This window comes from Sinohyriopsis cumingii, chromosome 1, assembly GCF_028554795.1.
Source record: "Sinohyriopsis cumingii isolate HCF-2022 chromosome 1, ASM2855479v2, whole genome shotgun sequence".
In the NCBI taxonomy this organism is placed as follows: domain Eukaryota; kingdom Metazoa; phylum Mollusca; class Bivalvia; order Unionida; family Unionidae; genus Sinohyriopsis; species Sinohyriopsis cumingii.
Genome location: NC_142961.1, coordinates 153,752,442 through 153,777,901, shown reverse-complemented (window position 1 = coordinate 153,777,901; position 25,460 = coordinate 153,752,442). Strand labels below are relative to the sequence as shown.

Sequence of the window (25,460 nt, the reverse complement as noted above, 5' to 3'; positions counted from 1 at the left end):
ATACACTTCCGAGCTCGTATAGCCCCGGCTGGTGCCAATTACAGAGCGGTTGCTGTCATTCTCAGCGATAAATCAATGCTGTTGGAAGGTGTTGGTGGACGAATGAGAATCATTGATGCACCAGTGGAAAACATGTAATTGAAAGCACAAACGCGTTTACAATAAATGTCGTATAGTGTCGTCAGTGTAGAGTTGACTGATGGTCAAGTCAAGAAATTACGATCAAAGTCGGCTAAACAATGCGGGACCACAATAACGCTGAAGCCGTCACAGATGGCAGGTGGTAATCATAAGATATCGTTGACGGCGCGTCAAATAAAACATTTCAATGATGCGATGAAGAATAAAAAGGGTGTTCAAATAGATTTTTCAGCCGCAGCAATTAAAAACATGGAAAGGACCGGTGGGATATTTCCACTGTTAGCTGCGATTCCAGCGTTGATTGCCGCGGCCGCACCAGCAGTGGCTAAGGCGGCGGCGTTAGGAGCCGTTGGTACCGCGGCGGGGATGGCATTGAAGAAGGCAACCGGGAAAGGCTACAAAAAAAAACGACCCGTGGCCGGAAAGGGTCTAAGACTACCGGGAACCCCGTATTCATGGTACTCGGGAAAGGGTCTAAGACTACCAGGAACCGTTTATTGACTCGGGAGTCAATGACTCCCATGTCTAATTTTGATTTAATAGGCGCCGCAAACGCGCTAGCGATAAAAAACTTCAGAGGTGTTTTTATGAGGGATCAATTACCGGCGGCCCCAAGGAATACTGAAACAGGCATAATTAACCTCGATGGGTCCTCCGGAGCGGGAACTCATTGGGTTGCGTACGCGATTGATCCGCGTGCAATCGTCTATTTTGATTCATACGGGTTAGCCCCGCCGAAAGAGTTCATGCGGTATGTCCGGGCGTGTTCAGCCCGGGCGTGTTCAGCCCGGGTTTTTTATTCCACGCTGCCAACACAGCGATTAAGTGACCCACCGATATGTGGCCGTGAGGTATTGAACGTACTCGCGGCGATTTCATCATCGCGGAAACCACCTCATGTGGTTGTAAACGAATACACTAGTGGGGTTGTAGAAGCTCAACGGATTTTAGAGAATAACATTTACAATAATAATGATTGATATCTGGGGGCGACCGGTTTCGGCGCTGAAACAATCCGCGGAAACGACCGCCGCCGACATAAAAAAACTAATTGAGGATGAAATCGCTGATATGTTGAATCTAACAAGTGTTGACCCGGGCGAAATAGTTGTATTTCAAGACCGCCAGGGTAAATTGAAATCCGGTAATGTGTCACTGAATGACGTTTTAATACGACAGCGTGATGCCGCCGAGGACACTATCGCGCTGTATACCAGCGACGGACGACTCAAACCGGGTGAATCCATCTTGACGATAAATGGAAAAATAAGTACACTTGGCAACAATTATGTAACCATGTCGGATTCGTTAAAGGGTTTACGTGGTGAATTTAACTTGCAGGGAGAACAGTTCAGGTCGATAATAACGCACATCGGCGAAATGCGAGACATTGTCGAAAGATTTTTTCGGGGACCCCCGACGGCAGACGAACCAAATCTTGTAAAAATAAAAAATGCTATTTCGGATCTTATGGAGATGTCGGCCAATTTACCCCCGTTGCGAAAAAATGTTAACAGGATCGATGACAACTTTGATAAATTCTTTGGTAAAAAAAATACCAAGCCGGATGAGATTACAATAACTATAAATGATATCACTGCGTATGGACAGGAAATAAAAACAATCAAAACTGATGTTGCAACAAACAAAAGGAGTGTAGACGCGCATGAACGGGAAATAGAAATAATCGGCGCTAATGTTGCAACGATCATAAATAATGTAGACTCGCATGGACGGAAAATAGAAACAATCAAAACTGATGTTACAACGATCATAAATAATATGGACACGCATACACAGGAAATAGGAACAATCAAAACTGATATTGAAGCGAACAAAAAGGGTGTGGACGCGCATACACAGGAAATAGGAACAATCAAAACTGATGTCGAAGCGAACAAAAAAAATGTAGACGCGTATTGGCGGGGAATAGGATTAATCAAAACTGATGTTGCAGCGAACAAAAAAGGTATAGACGTGCATACATATGAAATAGAAACAATCAAACTTGATGTTGCGGCGAACAAAAAAAGTATGACCGAGAATACACGGGAAATAGAAACAATCAAAACTAATGTTGTAACGATCATAAATAATGTAGACGCGCATAGACAGAGAATAGAAACAATTAACACTAATGCTATAGCGAGCAAAAAAAGTATAGACGTGCATGAAGGGGAAATAGAAGTACTCAAAATTAATGTTATAGCGAACAAAAAAAGTATAGACACGCATATACAGGAAATAAATACACTCATTACTAGGGTTGCAGCGAACAAAAAAGATGTGGACACGCATATACAGGAAATAGGAACGATTAAAACTGATGTTGAAGCGATTAAAGACGGACTACCGAGAGTAGCAGAGCAATTCGAAAAAATAAAAATCCCTCATGAGAACATCATCAACACAGTATACACAATTCGGCATGGATCATTCGATTGGACTCCTACACAGAATACAGTAAATATTACCGCAACTGTTAAGGGTATTTATCGATTGACACTGGTTTCAATGATGCAGTTTAATATATTATCGTCGAGTTCATCCGGGTTTAACAATACAATATCAACAATTATAGACAGGAACGCAACTGAAAAGTTTACAATTTATGCCGTTGATGGAAATCTAGCCCGGGCAAACATTACATGGTATGTGGAATTTGCAGCGAATCTAAGTAATTAAAAACACTAGCTCTTTTAAAATAAAAATGACCACCAAGGAAGTTGAATCAGAGGTATCACCGACGTCACATCAATATCGATTCGATACCGCAAAAGAATTTTCCGCGAACTTGAAAACGCTTTCCGAACAATACCGTGCAAAAATAAAAAAATACCGCCGAAAAATAACCGCCATCGACGCGGTCGTGTACTCGGTATCGGGTATAGTAGCTGGCGCCGGTGTTATTTTATCCACGGTGACCACGACATCCCCGATCGCTGTTCCAATCGCTATCTCCGCAATGACAACAGTTGCTGGAGTCGCCAACGCAATCACTAGGAAGATATCATCGTGTTTTCAGAAAAAACTCAACGAGTATACAGTAAAACATCAAATAGTATCCGACGCGTACTCGAAATTATCCGGGTTGATCTCGTTATCGATTGATAATTTGTTCGTATCCGATGTTGAATTCTCCACGATGGTCCAGTTATATAGCTCCGCGATGTCAAAAATCGAGGATTTTCAACTGGAAGCCGGAACCACCTGGTTGTTGAAATTAGACACTAAAGACAACGAATAATAATAATGTCGCTGAACCCCGAAGGGTTTCAATTACTTCAGCGGATCGCGGAGAACACCACTCCGGTACAAACAAATATGATATCGATAACGTCAACGAAGCCAGAATTCAGTGTGAACTTCCCGTCGCCGGTTCCAGTGAAGGAAATAGCGCTGGCAAAATTGCGAATATATCACAGTTGGCCTAATATCCGAGCGGACGCATTTAACGGACAACAACCTAATAACTCGCTGGTTTTTGCACGGACAAATAAACCCGATGGGACCCCAGACTGGGAGGAGGTTACAATACCAACTGGGTCATACCAAATAGAACAAATCAATAAAGAATTTCAACGCAGGATAAAATCGATCACAGGAAAAGAATCAAAAATCGCTATTACGGTTCATGAACCGACGTTATCGTCGACGATTGAAATAAGCACACCGGGGTATATGGTTGATATTTATAACAGTTCAATAAGAACCATACTAGGATGGCCTGAGAATCCACCCGCGGACACCCCCCCATCAACTATCCTCAAACACGATAACGGAGATGGTGGTAGGCATATTGCTCCATACAACGTAAATATCGCATCGGTGATAGCAATCAATCTAGTGTGTGATGTTATCGAAGGGAGTTACCAGGTAGATACCAAGCAATCAAATCAAGCTCAACAGGGGTATATCCTTTATTCGTTTTCACCAACAGCCCCTCCGGGATTTTTGATCATTGAGAGTCCGATTAATCCGGTCTATATGCGATGCCATGATCGGTTTTTAACGAGAATTAATTTCAGACTTACCGATCAGTCAAATAACCTAATTGATCTGCAAGAGGAGGAGTTAGTGATCACTCTGTTTGTAAGATCATAGCAGCAGAGGGGGCAATGACATCGACGCGGTCGTCGATGTGCTTACCGGACGCTGACGACGCTGGGGATCAGCGCGCAGAAGGTGTTAATTAAACCAAATGACGACGCGACGATCCCCCAACGACGTCGTCGTTTTTTTTTTACCAGGCGCTGACGACACTAGATCGTTGAGTGCAGAAAGTAATAATTAAGCAAAATAACGATTGGACAAAATGTCCGATTCGCCCCCTCTGCTGCTACATAGACTTTTAGACAGAAACACATATATGTACATATGAATGTAAATCTACACAGACTTTTAGACAGAAACACATATGTGTACATATGAATGTAAATCTACATAGACTTTTAGACAGAAACACATATATGTACATATGAATGTAAATCTACATAGACTTTTAGACAGAAACACATATATGTACATATGAATGTAAATCTACACAGACTTTTAGACAGAAACACATATATGTACATATGAATGTAAATCTACATAGACTTTTAGACAGAAACACATATATGTACATATGAATGTAAATCTACATAGACTTTTAGACAGAAACACATATATGTACATATGAATTTAAGACTTTTAGACAGAAACACATATATGTACATATGAATTTAAGACTTTTAGACAGAAACACATATATGTACATATGAAATTAAATCTACATAGACTTTTAGACAGAAACACACACATGTACTGCTGTAGCCTAATAATAATGAAAAACACAATGAAATAAGAAGTCACCTGAAAGATCAAATTAAGAATACAAAGAATATGTAGTTTGCAATGGACATACCAATTTTTAAAGTAAATTTCTTTGATAACAATTACCCAATAATAATATGCTTTTTCATTTAACTTCTTTGCAAACACAACTCCAAAGCAAAACAATATGTTAATGACATATGGCTTGTTTTAGCATTAAAAATGCAAAAAGTGCTAAAATATCATCTACTTTGTGCGACAGAAGTCAGGTGGCAATATTCATCTCCTTATGAATGGACTTATACCAAATTCCATCTTTTGTCAGGTACTACTACAGTTGAAGCACATGCACTTCCAGGGACATAACTATGCGGAGGGCTTAGGTGGGCATTGCAATATTATGGTTAGGTAAGCATTACCCAAAAATATTATTTAGGATGCATGTACATTTTTACAAATTTAGCCCAGTGTCCCTTACCTCAAGAAAAAAAAGTGGGTGATCCAAGTCAGATATGTGGGCACGTGTCGATTATAAAAATTTCATTGGAAATATAGTATCAGGAAAAACAAATTATTATAATGCCATCATGTAAAGGCACAGGAATTAAAAACCTTAATGTGGTATTAATTTCATCAAACCAGTTAGTTCAACTTCATTTGCATAAATCTATCCTCTGTCCCCAAAAACTGAAATGCCCCAAAAATTTAAGTCATTTGGGTATCATGATTAACAATACTTTTCAGCACACAGATGAATGCTTGCAATGAATTTTCAAATCACACAGAAATGAATAATTGCAATGAATGTTGACATGACATGCAAATAACTGCCCTGAATATTCACATCACACACATAGATGAATACTTGCAGTGAATGTTCACACCACACAGAAATGAATTCTTGCAGTGTTTGTTCACATCACACAGATGAATTCTTGCAGTGAATGTTCACATCACAGAGATGAATATGTGCAGTAAATGTTCACATCACACTGAGATGAATACTTGCAATGAATGTTGACATGACATGCAAATAACTGCCAGGAATATTCACATCACACACAGATGAATACTTGCAGTGAATATTCGCAGATGAATACTTGCTGTAAATGTTCACATCACATACAGAGATCTGTAACTATGGGAAAGCTTCAGTCTTCATGACAAATGTTTTAAGCTGTGTGAAACAAATTTCAGGTGAAGATCCTAAGTAGGACTATTCTAAATAAAACAGAAACTTCCATGACTTTTTATACATGTATGCACCAACTTCAACTGCAAAAATGATTCAAGCAAACAAAGGTTGGAAAATTTTAAAAATCATGGTTGTTCCTGGGCAACCAGCTTAAAAACTCTGCTTGCCTAGTCAATTACTGCAGCTGCCCCAAGGTTGCTGTAATCAACATTTCACCAACTTTTGTCATATATATAGTTAATCCTAATTGCATACAATACTTATAACTCATCAGTCCTGCTAATAGAAAGTGTCACACAAGTTCACACAAACGTTTAATTTGAGATCAACAAATAAAAGTCAATTAAACAATTTCCTATCTATGATGGTGTCTTGTTATCCATCAACCTTTCAGTTGCTGGCCACCCCATAATCAGAAAATTAGCCATATTTTTATTTAAACGAGTTCACATCATTGCAGTTAAAGCATCAATAATCTGACATAATTAAATCCTATGTCTAACCTCTCTAGCAGCTGTTATTGTTCCACAGGCCAACATAGTATGCAACAACAATTATGAGTGGTTTGATTTTTTAAATTTGGCATATTCCATAGCTAAAGTCAGCCAACAGAAGTAACTGTTAAGTGCTCTACTTCAACCAAGAGACTAATAGGAAAGCAATACATGTTCTTTATCATAAATAATCAATGTATCAGGCTGAAAATGAAAGAAACCGCTACCAGATGTAGATAGTCTGACTGTTGAGATGATGAGGACTACTTTAGTCATTCAGTGTTGCGGGGGATTGATAGGTCTGTGGCTGTGCAGGTGACTGAAGAGGCTGAGGTGCATTCTGAATCTTCTATGGCAGTGTGGAAAGGGGATGGCAGCAATGCAGATATTGGGGTCTCTGGCTTGGGCTTTCCTGGCCTGCCTCCATTGTTCTGCTGCAGCTGTCCTGTAGGCCTTGCAAGCTGCAGTGCTTTTTCTGATGGAGGGGTGTCATATGCCCCTTTTCTGAGCAGTCATATCCTATGTGTCAGTGCTTATGCCAAAATCCTTCAAAGATGCCTTCAAGGTGTCCTTGTAGAGTTTCCTGTAGCCTCATTTGGAGCATTTTCCTTGTTCTAGCTTGCCATAAAAGTCTATTTGGAAGCCAGTGGTCTTACATGCGGGCTACAAGGCCTGCCCATCACAACTGTAACTGCATCAGGATGGTGTGGATACTGGGCAGGCCTACTTGGGCAAGGGCCTCAGTATCCAGGATCCAGTATTGCCACTTGAAGTTGAGGAGTCTTCTGAGGTAAGTTGTACGGAAGTGGTTCGGCTTCTTTGCATGATGCTGGTACACTGTCCAGATTTCACAGGTGTATGGTAATGTAGACAGTATCCAAGTTAACTTAGGGAATCATAATTTCAGTACTCATCACTGTAAATACCCATACTAGCTCGGGGCATAATAATGTTAGCACTCAACAGTGTGAATACCCATACTAATTTGGGAAATCATAATTTTAGACTCCACACTGTAAATACCCATACTAACTTGGGAAATCATAATTTCAGTACTCCACACTGTAAATACCTATACTAACTTGGGGCATAATAATGTTAGCAATCAACAGCGTAAATACCCATACTAACTTGGGAAATCATAATTTTAGACTCAACACTGTAAATACCCATACTAACTTGGGAAATCATAATTTTAGACTCCACACTGTAAATACCCATACTAACTTGGGAAATCATAATTTTAGACTCCACACTGTAAATACCCTTACTACCTTGGGAAATCATAATTTTAGACTCCACACTGTAAATACCAATACTTACTTGGGGGCATAATAATGTTTTTAGCACTCAACAATGTAAATACCTATGATTACCTGGGGCATTATAATGTTAGTATTCCATGCTGTAAATACCTATGCTTACCTAGGGCAATAAAATGTTAGTACTCCAAACTAAATATCCATGCTCACTTGGGGCATTATAGTCTTAGTACTCCACACTGTAAATACAAAGAATAACCCTCTACCATGCTTATCCCATCAGGATATCAGTAGTGAATGAAAAAAAAGTAATTTCTTGTAGCAGATTAATGATCATTTGATTTCTGTGTTGATTCATTATGTGACAAAAAATTCTGAATACAAGAATTACTGTTAAAAATTTACCTGACTACTCAAGAATATGAACTTCAATTCACGTTTAAGAACCTGCTTTTTATTATGACAAACATGTTAGCATAGAAATCTGTGTATGGGTCTGATGTTTGTGGAAAAAAGGATACACCCATTGGTCAAGGAATGGCTGAATGTCCTTTCCAATCACTGTTGATATGATCTTTAGAAACTGCAATGAAATAGGAATTTTTTAAAACTGCACAACATTAACATAAGTGTAATAAACATTCAAACAATTCTATGGCAGATTAGGATATAATTATATCTCACAGTAGAAGGATGTACGTGTATACAGGAATCATACATGGATTGCTGCATAAAACCTTGCCTGAATACATGGGAAAAATACAATTATATCTTACCTGGAATGCTTGCCTGATCACATTAATGTTAGGCATTAATGTCCCTTACTTACTGAATTCAGTCCTCTTGGAATGATGAAAAATTAATATTTTCTATCTGTATATAGCAAGATACTGTAATTACCTTCCCATACTATCATAATGGCTGCCCATATTGCAAGATACTGTAATTACCTTCCCATGCTATCTTATTGACTGCCCATATTCCAAGATACTGTAATTACCTTCCCATGCTATCTTATTGGCTGCCCATATTCCAAGATACTATAATTACCTTCCCATGCTATCTTATTGTCTGCCCATATTCCAAGATACTGTAATTACCTTCCCATGCTATCATATTGGCTGCCCATATTCCAAGATACTGTAATTACCTTCCCATGCTATCATATTGGCTGCCCATATTCCAAGATACTGTAATTACCTTCCCATGCTATCTTATTGGCTGCCTTCATTCCAGATGTTCTTCAGTTCACACTTGAGTGATACATCAATAAGGATGCTCACATTTGTGGGCAGGTGTGGGAGGGCCTAACTGTAATATGATCTGATAAGTATTCTATAAAAAAAAATTGTGCTAGAAATTTCACTTCTTCATCAAGTTCATTACCCAAGCACATTAATGTTAGGAGAAAGGTAAAAGGAGGAGGAAATACATGCTCATCCAACCTCTACCTTGGCCATCCTTCCAGAGGACATTTTGATATAGATTCTCATGTGAAGAATAAATCCAATCTGTAACTGAGTGATAATAGCCCAAAAATTGTAATCACTGTGAACTCTTACACCAGGTGCTTAGAACCCACAGCCCATGGGATGCATGTGGCCCAGTCCTTTACATTGTGTGGCCTGCAGCTATGTAGGCAGTCCTTTTGAAAATATGCATTTTAATTAATAATTATTCCAATTTTCTATACTGGATTGTGATGATGTTTTATGTATCTACCTCTATTAATCATTCTTGGAATCATAACTGTTGAGGGAAGTAATATCCCCAGATCCTGTCTCAAATGAACAATTGAATATCTGCTGCCCAGACCCAGTGACACAAATAGGCCATCTTCCAGTCTGACTTCTCCTCAATAATGAATCCTGTAGAGGAGGTTCTGCCAGGAATGAAACAATGATTATGGCCCTCATTTCCAAGCAATTTACGTAAAGTGCACTATCCTTTTCCCATCAGTTGCTACTGACTGTAGTGAAGGGAAGCAAAAGCTGGGCACCACAAAAATGCATTGTGGCATCTGAACAGACTATAACTTCTAGATGGGTGTTCTCCTAGGGGTTCATGCCAACAGCCACATTCTATTCTGTCACTGCAGCAGTGTCTTATCTAGACAACTGGATAAGGGGTGCCACTGAGCTGATTGAGCCATCTGCAATGGGTACATATAAATTCAGCTGAGAAAAAAGTCTATGGCTGCATAAAAGAGTTTGAGGATTTGCAAAAACTCCTTTGCCAAAATGCAAGCCTTCTTGGTGATTGATTAACTCAGTGAGTTTGACAATCAATATAATTTGCTTTGGATGGCAAATTAAATTGGGATGAGTCAGGAAAGAAAAGCTGGGAAAGGAAGAGTAAACTGTTCAGAACTGAACTTACCATGTGTTTTTGTAAAAGGTCATCTAAACCAGGGGTCTCAAACACATGGTACACCAAGCCATATCATACGGCCTGCAAAATGATTGGCACCACAAAGTGTCATGAGAGATAACAAAGGTGGTGGGGCCCTTGGGCCATCTAAAATGCCCTCAGGGTGGTTTGAGTTTGAGACCCATGATCTAGACACACCACAGTTGCTGTTGTTGAGGTTAACAGTCCAGGCATTGAGTGAAAGTCCATGGACTGAGGTGGAGTCTCAACAGGAATGCCTGAAACTGATGCACAGTCCTTTGGAACTGAAGGAACTTGCATGAAGATGGGTTAATTAGGATATAAAGGCAGGCAACAATCAGGGTGAGACTGATCACACACTCATTTCTCTTTACAGAAAGTCATACTGATTGTGATGCTTTCATCTTGAAGCTAAGTTTGCTATAAACTTGTTGAGCCAGTGAAAGTCTTGTCACTGGTCAGAGCTTTGCTTTCGCATTCTGGCCACTGGAAAAGATATGAATAAACACTCTGAGAGTTTGTTTTGAATTGGAATTTGAGTAATGCATTGGGAGAAAGTCAAACTAAGATAAGTCTGGGATTCAATACCAAGATGAACAAATTGCTCAGAATGGATGAAATCTAAATTCTCCATGTGCCCAAGAAAGCCCAGCAATGATGAGAGAAACTGACTGTTCAGATCTTCAACCCAAACTGAACTTGAAGTATTTCTGTAAGATGTAATCCAGGTATACGACAAGTGCCCTGGATATACATAAGTTAACACCCAACCTTTTCTTCAGTTACCTCATGTCAGAGATCTAACATGCACATAAGTAAAAAATGAATGTTTCATATCTGCAAAAGTTGACTGCTGACAAATAATGCATGCAAGAAACAGAATATTCCCAATGTTCAGTAACCATGGCAGGCCTAGACCCTGGAATAAATCTTATCTCTCTATCCTGCCCATATACCATGGCAGGCCTAGACCCTGTAACAAATCTTATCTCTCTATCCTGCCCATATACCATGGCAGGCCTAGACCCTGGAACAAATCTTATCTCTCTATCCTGCCCATATACCATGGCAGGCCTAGACCCTGTAACAAATCTTATCTCTCTATCATGCCTACATACCATGGCAGGCCTAGACCCTGTAACAAATCTTATCTCTCTATCATGCCTACATACCATGGCAGGCATAGGCCCTGTAACAAATCTTATCTCTCTATCATGCCTACATACCATGGCAGGCCTAGGCCCTGGAACAAATCTTATCTCTCTATCATGCCTACATAACATGGCAGGCCTAGACCCTGGAACAAATCTTATCTTCCTATCCGGGGCCCCGAGTAGCTGAGTGGTCTAAAGCGCTCTCCGTTACGGATCACTACCATCTCACCTGTCTGAGTGGGTTCAAGTCTAGGATTCGGCCAATGTGGGCATGTGAGAAAGCTTGCCAGTAGCTTCTTGTGGGTCAGTGGTTCTTCCCAGTTTCTTCCTCCACCATTAATACTGACCACCATGCATAGCCTATCATGTGCTGAAAAATGGCGTTAAACCCCACAACAACAACAACAATCTTCCAATCCTGCCCACATACCATGACAGGCCTAGACCCTGGAACAAATCTTATCTCTCTATCCTGCCTACATGCATTGATCCATGGCAGGCCTAGACCCTGGTTCAAATCTTATCTCTCCTATCCTGCCCACATGCCATGGTGCAAAATTTATCCTGACTGTATGCATGGCAGGCCTAGGCTCTGGTACAAAGTCTTCCTGTACTGTCCACATGCCATTGCAGGCCTGGACTCATGTACTAATCTTATACATGTACTCCTGTACTGTCCACATACCAATCTTATACTCCTATGCTGTCCACATGCATGTGAAAGATTCTAATAGTCTTGTATGTAAACTATCTTTTAATCCATGTTACTGTAAAAACTGGATAATAACTGCATACTCAAAATTTAAGTATATATACCAACATAATCACACAAGCCCTTTACAACCTTTAAGTATATATACCAACATAATCACACAAGCCCTTTACAACCTTTGTATAAAAAATAAGTGCATATGCAGCCAACCAGTCACTAGTGATCATCTCATGGGAAAACTGGCCATTGAACATAGATGACTTTTGCAAACAGGTTCACCTTTTATAATTGGTAATACCATGCCCCAAATATCATTATCACGATTATTATTAATATTATTATAATTATTACATTATCAAGACCATGTTATGTGCACAGTACAACAAAATCATAAATGCATACATACAGTGTGACCCCACTATAACACGGTAGTTGGGAGCCACAGAACTCGACCACGTTATAGACCGAACCATGTTATAAGCAACCAGGTCAGTTAGCTGAAGAAAATGATGCATGTACCCCTAAAAAAAATTGTGGGTGGGGGTGGGGTGGTAATAAATGCAAGTGGTAAAATAAGTGCTTCATCAGCACAGTTACCATCTTAAATTGATGCATATTAAATGAGAAATACACCTGTAGCGAAAACAGAGAAAACATATACACATACATACACACATCTAATGTATAGCATGAATAGTATCAACATCGTTTACTCACCCACGAACCTCATCATATACATTGAATCCACAATACAAGCAATTCCATCGAAAATATGCACGCACACAGCTTTAAAATATTCAATAATTTTGTCACAGGTTATATTGGTCTGAATTGAGTGGAAAAACATAGCACAATCAAGTAACGATTGATGAAGCACATTTACTTTACAGTATGACCCAAGTCAGTAAAGGTTAATGTGCATTTTAAGCGCCATTAGTAGCATTCGAAAGCATAAACATTTTCCCTACAAAAACGAAACTTTCACAGCACAGTTAACGTGTTCCAGTCATGTCGGAAAATGCAAAATCCATCAGATTCCATCACTTTTATTTAAGTTTGGTATTGAAAAGATGTATGTATGTTTTCTGCCAAACTTAGACTGACTTTCATATTAACTGACTGTGTGATTTTCATCCTGAAGTCCAACATGACTGTAAACTTCTTGGGCTGGATCACATCTATCACCTGCTGCCAGTCCATTCACATTCAGGTACAGGAAAAGTCAGGAAATAAAACAGCCGATTGAATAGTTCCACTCTCTGCTTCCAAACCAAAATGTCAACAGTGGTGGCAGCAGGTCAAACAAAATCCAAAGCCTCTTGGAAAGAGCATGGATCATCCTTTTATTGACCAGAAAGCTGATCCAAACTTGAAAGAAATGAAGGAGCCTGGCACCCACAGGAATACTTTAAGAAGGTGGCAAGAACAGAGTCATTGTCATTTATTAAAAAGATTAAGGAGAAAATAGGCTTCCTCTCCAGTACTCCGACCATTGATGACATCTAAATTGCTGTAGTGGGAGAAATGAATGCTGCTGGCATCTGGCTTTTTGCAAAGAAGGCTATGGAGTTGCTAGGGTCCTGAACCTTAAGAGATTGTGGGAGTCGACAGAAGGTTCACAAAAGCCATGATACAGTACACCTTGTTTGATGACAGTGGTGGTAGGAACTCAGCTTGTGGCAAGATCCTATAGATCTCTTTGACTGCTGCTTTAATGTTAGCTCTGATCCTAGCTGTAAAGCTGAACTTGATCCTTTCTATATCAGAATCTGGGTCCTGAACCTGACAGGTTGTCCATGGATTCACCTCTGGGATTAGCCATGTCCTGGATGCCTTCCATATTGCTATGCCAGTCTCACAATTTTATCTTATCTATATGTTTAGTATGATTATTTAAAATGTTGCATACATGTACCTTGTTTCCAATGATTATGTTGTCTAAAGTTTCAGAATTGCCCAGATTTTCATTTGAAGGCTATATTTTATAAAGAGTTTCTATAAATAGGGTTAGTACAATTCTCTACCAATAGGATTATACTTTTGTTAAAAAAACATAACCATTATTGTATCAAATTCAGTTTATTAAATATTTATGCTAAAATCGTTGTTTCTTAAAATATACATGAAAAATTGTGTACTAAAATTAATTTTGTTTGCTTATGGCGTACAATAAATGCATGCCATGAAGTAATGTTATTATCGTGTATGTCAATGTAATTGTGATCTTGTGAGTATTAGAAAAAGAAAATAAGAGAACATAATAAAAAGTTAAACATAATTTATTCTGGATTTATTTACATCACATTTCTTCGTTCTTCTCTATAATCTTCTGTCATTCTAGCCTATTCTTGTACAGAAATAACAATATAAACACCACAATCAAAATACTACATTCATTTCACCTCAGGCCAGTACCAGGCGAACCCAGAATATGTTATGACTGAAAGAACCGTAGCAAACAGTCGTAACAATATCTATGAAAAGCATACCATGTGGAAGAGAAGTGTTACCATAAATGGTGTTTTCTAGTACTTGCCCACAATGTAAGCCATAAATTGGAATGACTGGACAGGCAGTCAGTAAAGCCAGGATTGTTGATGGAGCCAGCAGCAGAATGGTCGTATTCATATTCATAGACTGAACACATGGACTGGTGTAGTAGACAACATATGAAAGAAAAATCAAGTTGGCAGTCAGACTCATCAATGCAACCAACCTCTAATCAAAGGTGGCACTGGACAGCTGGCTGTCTGGTTAAAAGGACTTTTCAGCTAGGACATCAGCTGATAGCATCATTCTATGCATGAAGAGTTGAAAAAATCCAGCAAGATCAGAAGAAAATGCCATGCACTGAGATTTGTACAAGTCTGACCTGTTTTACTCTGCATGGGTACCTATGCACACTTCACAGATGCTGCCAGAATATTATTTAAGCAGGGGTCTCCCTCCATGTCACCAAAACAAGGGGGGGGGAGAGAGTAGATAAAAATGGGGGGGGGGATCACCATAATTTATTATTTTCCCAACACTTAAATATGCTTCCATTTTTCTTCCTGCTCCAATCTATTAGGACTCAAAACTCCTAATAATTAATCATAATCCCCATTAGATGCCCTCTCTAGTTGTAAAAGCATTAATCTGTTGACTCTTAATTCATTTCATGCCTGTGTATGAATAGCATTCATCTGTTGACTCTAATCCATTTCATGCCTGTGTATGAACAGCATTCATCTGTTGACTCTAATTCATTTCATGCCTGTGTATAAATAGCATTTATCTGTTGACTCTAATCCATTACATACCTGTGTATGAACAGCATTCTATGCTGAGAACCTCCCTTTCCACAGTCTGCTGTCATATGGGGAATATGCATAGGAAACTTCTTTATGGATGTTCTGCAAAACTGTCCAGTTACAGATACTGCATTATGGATATCTCTGCTCCAAAATGCATGTGATCTGGCAAGCCATGCAAGAGTTGACATCCTAATTGAAACAGATGATTTCTGATTTGTAAGTGGGTTTTTCTCACAACAACTTTGGCAAATATTACACAGCATACCTCCCACCTTGGATTTCTGAAAGCCTGCTTCAAATTTTGGTTTATTCTTTGGTGGTTTATTTAACCTTGCATTAAAGTCCTCCCTTTGGTGAGAAACCATGCCTCACTCTTCACTTTCTTCATTCAGCCAGTCACATATGTGCAACCACAGATTTGAATTTGAAAAGAAACTTTCCAGCCATAACTATAACCTGACCTTCTAGAAATGGACCAAAAAACAAATATTTTCCAGCAATGTCAATAACCTCATTCTCTGGAAATGGACAAAAGTTAATGCATGCACAAATGAGAGGAAAAGAGAATCAATTGCAAAACCAATCTATTATACACATGTTGTAAATAATTAGTGGGATTTCCATTTGTATTAATCTATATCTGCATACTTTGGAATGGACAGAGGTATTCTGATAAAATTAGCATCATTCCTTCTTAAATTTTGTTAGGTTCATATTTATTAAGTTTATCTTAACAGTTAAACAAAAATTCTATAGAAAGTGAATTTTTACATGAGTGACTTTGAACTAATTTGTGTGAGTTCTTGTGCATCACAGCTTTCCAAGTACGATTATTTGTGAACTTTTTGCATGATTCAAAGGCAGCATCTCTGCCACTGGACTGCCCAAAGGAGGGAGCAAGATCTGTCATCACTTCCACATCAATAGTCAAATGTGAGGATGATTTTCAATAGTAGTCAAATGTAAGGATGACTTTCAATAGTAGTCAAATGTGAGGATAACTTTCAATAGTAGTCAAATGTGAGGATGACTTTCAATAGTAGTCAAATGTGAGGATAAATTTCAAAAGTATAAATATGAAGATGACTTTCAATAGTAGTCAAATGTGAGGATAAATTTAAATATTCTTTCCTTACAGACGTCAGATAAGACAGACTTTCAAAATATGAAGTAAACTGTTATTCTGTTCCATGAGGACTATGATAAAGGTGAAAACAATACAATTCACAAAATATATAAGCACTGCTAAATTTTCATAAAATTATGAATTATGTAAACCTCTGCATCTAACTGATACTAATTTTCAAATGTAAATGTAAATGTAATTTTATGTATTATTTATGAAGCATAATGGTCACTGATTTGAGTGAAGAAGTGATTTGTGATTTTTGGGGGCTAATGCCATTTTTAGAACATGATAAGCCAGTATATCTGGTGGAGGAAGCCCCCAGGAAGAATCACTGACCCATGGGAAGCTAATGTCAAGCCATCTTGCATATTGACATTATTGAGCCAAGACTCAAACCCACACAGACAGGTGAGATGTGAATAATCTGTAAAGCACTTTACACCACTAGGCCATCTAAGGCCCTGCTTAGAATAGAGAAATGGGACATGTTTTACTACTAGGCCATCTGAGGCCCTGCTTAGAATAAAGAAATGGGACATATTTTACCACTAGGCCATCTGAGGCCCTGCTTAGAATAAAGAAATGGGACATATTTTACTACTAGGCCATCTGGAGCCATGCTTTGAAGAGAGAAATGGGACATATTTTATCACAATGTAATTGGTCTGTATAGGGTCATTCATGTTTACTCAGTTGGGGGGGGGGTTTGAGGAAGCAAAGTGGTACTTACTGAGTCTGTGGATAGCAGCATGTTACTCCAGCTATTTGACATAAACTTCTGTTGGGAGGCTGTATTAGCTAGTGCCAACAGCTTGTTTAACACCTGCACAGGAAAAAAATCCAGAAGACAGTGTTCAAAGGAAATTGGGGAAACATACTGAAATATACACATACATATGGATAAAGAGAAGTTGGTAAGTCATCTAATTAACCTCCTACCAACTTATTCCTGTATGTGACCCAGGGGTAGGCTCTCTCAATTTATGATATCCAGTGGATCATGACAGATTAATAAACAAAGGACAATAAAATATCTAAAAAGAGAAGAAAAAACTATTTAAGAGAATACTTCATGCCATTGTTAAAAAAAGTTAGAAAATTTTTATTTTGAAAATGCACAGCTTTTCTAAATATGTGAACAAAAAGAACACTCCATTTTTTGGTGAAAACCTTGAATATATGTACTTTTAAGCTTCATTCTATTAATATGGAAGTATTTTTTGCAGACTAAACAAATTAAAAAATACAGATATCAAACAGTTCATTCAAAACAGAACATCTGAAAAGTTAGATAAGACAGAGGCCTGATAAATAAGTTGTTTTAATTCACCTGTAGTATAACAATCGGTGGTCCAATCCGTATTTCCAGCATCCGGATAACAAGGAAGGCCTTCTTTTTGTAAATTTCATGGTACCCAGGGCTGATGGTGTGTGGGTGCTTGATGGAGAATGGGTGAGTCGATTCCCTCACAGACGGGTCTAATACAATTCCTCCAACACGAGTCTCAAACTCATACACTTCCTTAAGTGTCTGTCACACAAAAAAAATTCATTCTTTGAACTATAGATAAAAATTATTTATGCACATTATTGACTGAAGGAGAACCAAAAATATATGTAGATATTTATATATTCTGTTGTAAGTTTAATGACTGTATATTATTGTTCAAAATATAACCCATACAATGGACATTATAACAAAAGACAATGAGTTGAAAGTGATCCCACGAAGAAGAAAAAAAGATTCAACAAGACAGAATTAGAGGTACCTACAACACTCTGCGACCAGTTCCTATTTCTCTGCTGTATTTCTTCAGCTTATTTAAAGCACTTAATTAAAACTATTATTATCTCTCATTTCCTAATATTTTTTTTTACAAATAAGTGTCAGTATTTTTAAGCTGGCTGAATGATGATCATCAAGTATGCTTGCAAGGTGGGGAAGCGGGAGGGTGTCAAAGTAATCTAATCAGGTAAGTATTTTTGAAGAAACAATTTACTTCAAATATTTTCTTTCTCCTTCAAATACATTCCCAAATCACATTAACATTACGAGAATAGGTAACAGGAGGAGGGAATGCTGAGCATCCTTACTCTATCCTGAGCATCCTTTGAGGGAAAAAGACTGGATTCTCTATATGAAACATAACCCACTCTCCTCACTTTGTCACATAGCACAGCTGACAGTCAGATAGCACAGCTGACAGTCACATAGCCTGAGACAATCATAACCAGTTAAGTAGAGAGTTATTAAACTCTTCTTACCAACAAAAAACTCAGGGCAAATCATCAAGTGAAAGCACTAGAAATGCTTGCGATACAGACTGTGCTGATGGCAGCAAGGTCTGGTGAATAACTGGGCCACAGCCACTGGATTTACCAGATTCTCTGGAAAGCTAGGTCACAGAGGTAGAAACTCAAGAACGTTAACTACACATGCCAACTTTCTCATATTGCAACACTGTGTCCCAAAGCAAGTCTCACAGAGATTGCTTTAATTTCATGGGCTGAGATCTTCATGTGGTGAAGACTTGTGGGTATGATAATCACATAAACCACTTCAGCCTGTGATCTTGATCTTTTGATTGAGTGCACTGGAAGAGGGGTGCTTTTGTGCTAGCAGTGTCACTTGTAAAGGGCAGATGAAAAGACGTCAGGTACACTGACTCAATGAATAATCCAAGCAGTGCCAAAACCTCTTTTGCAGTAAGTCATTCCCTGTTGGAAGCAGATTCTACAGGCATCACTTGTACATGAAGAAGTCAAATTTTATACTAAGGTGGACTAAATTTTGGGATGGTCAGAGGTCAGACTTTTCACAGTTGACTAGAGAACTGAGATGATGTAAAACGGATACCATTCAATTCTGGTGCCTGGACACTGTCCAGATAAGCCACCACTGCTGTGGATGTTGTTAACCAGAAGAAAAAGACAATGCAATTTAATACAGTGGTGAAAATTTAAGGACTGACGTTTAGGCTGAACTGATGATCTCAAACTTGAAAACCTCTTCTGCAGTAAACAAATCAAAACAATTTCCATGATGCTGGATGTATAGGGACATGGAAGTATGCATCGATAAAGTCAAGACAAAAATGCAAACTCTTCCATTCTGATGAATCAGACTGATTGAGCCATCTCTATCTAGAACTTTAGCAGTGAAATATATCGAGTCAGCTCATGTCAATAACCAGCCTGAGCTTGCCATTTGCTATTTGTACAAGGAAGAGTCTTGAATAGAACTCCTGAGACAGCAGTTGCAAACAATCTCCACCACCTGCTTGTTGATTAGTGACTAGATAATTTGGGTCTGAATGTGATGTCATAACAAGCAGAGAGGATGACAAAGGAATGGGTTGGATAAATAAAAACCTAAGCCCAACCAAAACAGTATGGACTGTACCCATTTTCTGAAAAAATATTGACAAAAGTAAGGATTCTGGTGCCAAGGTGGTAAGTCAATGGTAGGAGTTAGGATGTTTGGGGTGGGAAAATCTTTATTTCCTGCACACACACATGTGCCCACAATACCCTAGCCGATTATGTTGCATCCTGTAGTGAGTTGGTTGCTGTCATCTGACATTAGACTGGGGTTGTGACTAGTTCTGTGTTTCTCCTCAGAACAATCCCTTGTCCCTCTGACTTAGATCATCTCTCCTTGGGGTTGAGACTGATTAGGGTCGTTGATAATGAGCTACAAGATGGAAAGGTCCTCACCTCCTCTATCTTGCCCCCAAAAACCAGGGGTGACCCAAAAGGTGTTGTTCATAATGTCAGGACACAGTGCAATTTAAAAGTTGCAGTAATCAAATAAGGATCTCGTTGCACTTGTTGAAGATTAGCAGAAGCAGTCAGATATCTGCCTGGAATGGTGAACTGCTCTGTAAATGGGTCATTATTCAACTCCTCAGTGAGCCAGAAAATGATACAAGAAGTAATAGCAATGAGGTGGTACTGATCTTGCTGTATTAGCGATAGAGTGGATGTTCCAATCAATACAATACAGTACCTGTGGTGTTCCAGCATCACCCATGCTGCATGAGTGGAAAGATGGAAGGATATGTCACTAAGATATCCATACAGTTCAATACTGTTTGACCCCATATTCCTGGTATGGTTTTCAGATTTGACCAATTGAGACAATCTGAAGGTAAAATGCATGGCTCAGATGGCTGGACAACTTTGTCAGCATGCAGGACAGTATCATCAGGTGTCACTACCTTGACTGATGGCTCATAAAGAACCATAAAGATCCCCATGCCCCCTAGAAGCCATGCATGGGCAAGTGGGGAGGCCATACACTCAATGGGCTGCCAAGAAAAGGGGGTACACTTCCCAGAACTATTGTTACTTATACTGAGGAATGAGACGGACCTAGGGGAAACCTTTGCCTTAAACTGAGAAAATGTATCATTGCTTCCTGCACCAATCAACACCTGTAGCTCCAGGCAATGGAAGAGACAGTGAAATGTCTGCTGAGATTATCGTAGCTGATGGCATTTACATTCTCAGCTCTGGTGGTGGTGGAAGGGGCCACCAACATTCCCCACTAAACTCACCACTGATTCATTTCTAAGATGAATGCTGTCTTTTTTTTGTGCCATTTTGTGTATAATACTAGACCATATCTCTTTTGACCAAACAGCTGCATGTCCCTAAACTATAAATATTAATTTTCCTCATGAGTTATCATGCATCTGCATCTTCTTTATCACCTCACTTCCACCATCATTGTTCAACTATCATAGTCTAGTTAACTGGTTCCTTGATATTAACATTCTGTGTCACACTGAGAAACTTATTCCTAAATACCAGTCAAATTTATTGGTGCTAAAGTACTTTTCTCACTACCGGTACCTGTGTTCATGCAAAATTCCTGTTTAAAAGTTTATCCACTAACATTTTTATTTTCTGTAATTTTTTTAATATAATATGGAATGCAGCATTTTCACCTGAAATTCATAATAATTCCACAGAATCCAGAAAGGATGGCATCTCCGTAACAACAGACCTCTTGACCAAATCTTGTGTAAAATTGTCTAAATGAAGCAAAGTAGTGATCTGATTGTTGGAATTAGAGGGAATTACATTGCATGAGTTACTCACAGCAGCAACATGATGTCTATATTCATTGTTTCCCAAGGCTTTCTTCATGTACAGACTGGTAAGATAGGCTGCAATTCCTTTTGACAGCCAGGCATCATACCTGTGAAACACATACGAAACATTATCTAACTATAAGCCATTATGACAGTTGTCTTGTTTTTCTTTGAGTTGAGTTGATTCTGAATTTTATATAAATGATTTTAACGCAATATCTCTGTACATTCTTAAGGACATAAGTGACTGAACCACAAATACAGAACAGATTTTCTTATAGGACAATTCAATCAACTCTTCATCTAGGCAAAGTTTACTTACATTGGGTCAAAAGTTAACAAGGAAACCATCAATAGCGGTATGGCCTGACTGCAAACAATAGCCTGACTGCAAACAATGAATAAAGGAAGCTGATTTTCATTTGTAAGATACCAAACTTTGTTGATTTTTTGGCCCCTTGGAAACAAAGAAGCTGATTTTCATTCGTAAGATACCAAACTTTGTTGATTTTTTGGCCCCTTGGAAACACAGATTGACAATCTAAACACGAATTCATGGACTCTTTTGAGTAGTGTCTGAGAAAATGACGTAACTACCAACATTAACTAAGCTAAACGTAAAACATTAACTAAGCTAAACGTAATGGTTGATCCAAATCAATGGACCATGAAATATAGAAATATAGGTGACAGTGATGTACTTTTCAGTGATGGCTGTAGTACTCCTCATGACGCAACTAAATACCAAGTTATTTGACTCAAGAGATATTAGTAGCAGAGAAACTAAGCCAAACACAAAAGTTACCAAATTCAGTGAATTATGAAATATAAATCACAATGAAACAGTTTTCACTGATGGCAGTAGCATTCTCATGCTCAGTTACATATCAAGTTATCTGAATCCATTGCCAATAGAAAATGAGAATATGAGCTAAATGTAAATATTAAGCAATATCACTGGACCATGAAATATAAAGTTACAATTACATAATTTTCACTGAACTGTGCAGTTCTAGATATGATGCATCTAAATACTATTTTATGTGACTCGAAAAGTAATAGGTCTGAGAAAATGACCTCACTGCAAATTCTGTCTCAGAGACTGAGCTTAAAGACAAAGGTTAAAAAAATAAGTGGGCCATGAAATATAGGTCACACTGACCTCATTTTAAGTGATAGATGGCACACTCCTGATGATGCAGTTTTGTACTGAGTCATTTAAGTCCACAGGCAAAAGTGCCTGAGAAAATGTGCTAAATACAATGATTAGCAAACATCACTGCACTAGGTTGTGAAATATAGCTCACAGAAACCTGATTTTTATTGAAAAGTGGTGTGTGTGTGTGATTAGGATTTTTAATGTAGCTTTTAACAATTTTTCAGTCATATTGCTATGATGTCTGCAGTGTGGCAGTTTATAGTGATGTCTAGCACTGGGGCATCATGCCACGGACATGTAGTATGATGTCCCACCCAGTCACATTATCCTGACACCAGGCTGACCAGTGCTAACACTAACCTCTTAATGCTGAGTGCCAAGCGAGGCAGCTGTTAGTACCATTTTTGTAAGTCTTTGGTATGACTCAGCCGGGGTTCGAACCCACGACATCCCACTTCCGAGGCGGACTATCTAACCACTAGGCCACTGGAGCAGTAATTGAAAAGTGGAGTACTCTTGATGATATATAAAATATTAACTTTTGTGACACTGTAAGTAATAGTGTCTGATAAAGTGATCAAATGCCAACCCTAACCAAGAGAAACTAAGCTGGCACAAAAGTTAACCAAAAACAGATCATAAAGTATTGGTCAAAGTAAACCTACATTTCACTGATCTGTAGGTCTTCTTATGATGCAATTAAATATGAGTTATCATAACTTCATAGGTAATAGTGCCTGAGAAAACAAGCTAACTGCACTTAGCACTGAAAAATGCTGGACCTGAAATAAAGGTCACAGTGACATACTTTTCATTCAGTGATATAGTATCTGACTCTACCAAAAACAATGTCTGAGAAAATGACCAAAATGCAAACCCTAACATGCAAGACAGGTGGGTGGACCGATGGGCTTACAACATCACTCCATAAGCCATAACTGCTTTGCAATCCATCCAAAAATGATGCAGTAATAGAGAGTTGTTTGAATGGAATTTATTTAATAAAAGTATCAACTTAAAACTAAATCCGAGCAAATTTCATATGGCTACTCTTACTCACCATGACTGCATGGAAATGTAACATCCAAAGAACTGTTGTGCTACAGCAGATGCCATCAGCCTCCTAGAAGTGATCGTCTGGTCAATAATTCTGGCTGAGTGCAGCAAATTTGTGCTGAAAATAGATTACAAAACAATCATATTTGTGCCATTCCAAATATCCCATCTGCATATGGATCTGAAATAAATTTATGGGACATTTCATTTATCTCCACGAATCTGGATAGCTTCCAGTTCTTTGGGTATTGCCCCTTTTCAGTCTCAACTGTCTTACTCTTACTGGGAAAACAGAGACCTTCTCAGTCACTGGGCAGCCTTTGCAGTCCAATAACTACATAGTGACAACCTGACAATTCTAGTTTCCTTGTACATGTCCTCTACAGTGATGTCATATCAATGCTGCAAATAGATCCAATTATGCTGGTCTACACCAGGGCCGCCTGCTGATCTACATGAGAAGATGACCTGGTAGTTTCTCACTACTTTGACTAGGTCAGCTTGACCTCGATGTCAGCATGTGAGCTTCCCCATGGCAAGAATTTGTTATATTATATTGTTTAATACATATAACAAGTCACCTAAAGACAGCTTGTCTTCCTTAATGAAACTATCACATAATTAATTATTATAGTCCATATCATATGTTAACACTATTTCTCCATGACAAGCCAATGTTTAACGAACAAATTTGGTGACATTTCCAATAAGAAACCTTTACCAGATGATAATTCCAACACCTACTTTTCAAATAGTTACAAGGAATAGGAAGAATACTTTTAATTCAAAAGATAGCATATCTCTAACCCCATCCCAATCTATAGCTTATATAATGACTACATCTGTTAATAACTCTGTTGTGACAATTTTAAAAAGGTTATCCTGAGATTACATTTCCCACCCCACTGACCCAGTCCCTTGCTAATACAATGACTCTGTCTGTTAATTATTCGTACATGCCAATGTTTGAAACAAGTCATCCTGAGATCACATTCCCCATCACCAACCCAGTCCACTGCTTATATAATAACTCTATCTGTAAATTACTCTTCTGTGACATTGCTGAGGAAAAGATTCCCCATAAGATGACATTCCCCACCCCCATCCCAGTTCATTTCTTATGTAATGACTCCATCTGTTAATTACTCCTTTATGACAATATTAAAAAAGTCATCATAAGAATACATTCCCACCTATCCACCCCAAACCAGTCCACTGCTTATATAATGACTGTCAGTTAATTACTCCTTTGTGACAAAGTAGCAGAAAAGTCATCCTGAGATTAATTTAACCATTAGCTACAAGTAGTATCTGGGAGGGATGGATTTGTGAGGCAGTGGTAGTTCTCTTAAGGTATCATGATTGGGTAATGTATTTGAGGAAGAAACCTTGAATAGCTGTGGACTTATGCTTCAAAAATGAACCATGAATGATGGATGAATGAATGGATGAACAAGTAGATGTAAATATAAAGCAAAACTGAATAGCACATGTACAGATAGACTCTAAGTCTACCAAAGTTCATAAAGATATATTACATGATTTTGGAGTTGTACC

The 25,460-nt window shown here is 38.5% G+C and overlaps 1 protein-coding gene across 1 annotated transcript in view; it reads right to left on the bottom strand.

Annotated features, from left to right (window-relative positions):
- Positions 1-25,460, bottom strand: part of LOC149808185 (transcription initiation factor TFIID subunit 2-like) — a 134,246-nt gene that overhangs the window by 80,155 nt on the left and 28,631 nt on the right. Inside the window, exons 10-14 of the mRNA XM_089974372.1 lie at positions 23,908-24,021; positions 21,696-21,795; positions 17,920-18,120; positions 17,320-17,412; positions 8,429-8,490 (exon numbers count right to left, since the gene is read on the bottom strand). Coding sequence (XP_089830498.1) covers positions 8,429-8,490; positions 17,320-17,412; positions 17,920-18,120; positions 21,696-21,795; positions 23,908-24,021 — 570 coding nt within the window. The remainder of the gene's footprint in view (positions 1-8,428; positions 8,491-17,319; positions 17,413-17,919; positions 18,121-21,695; positions 21,796-23,907; positions 24,022-25,460) is intronic.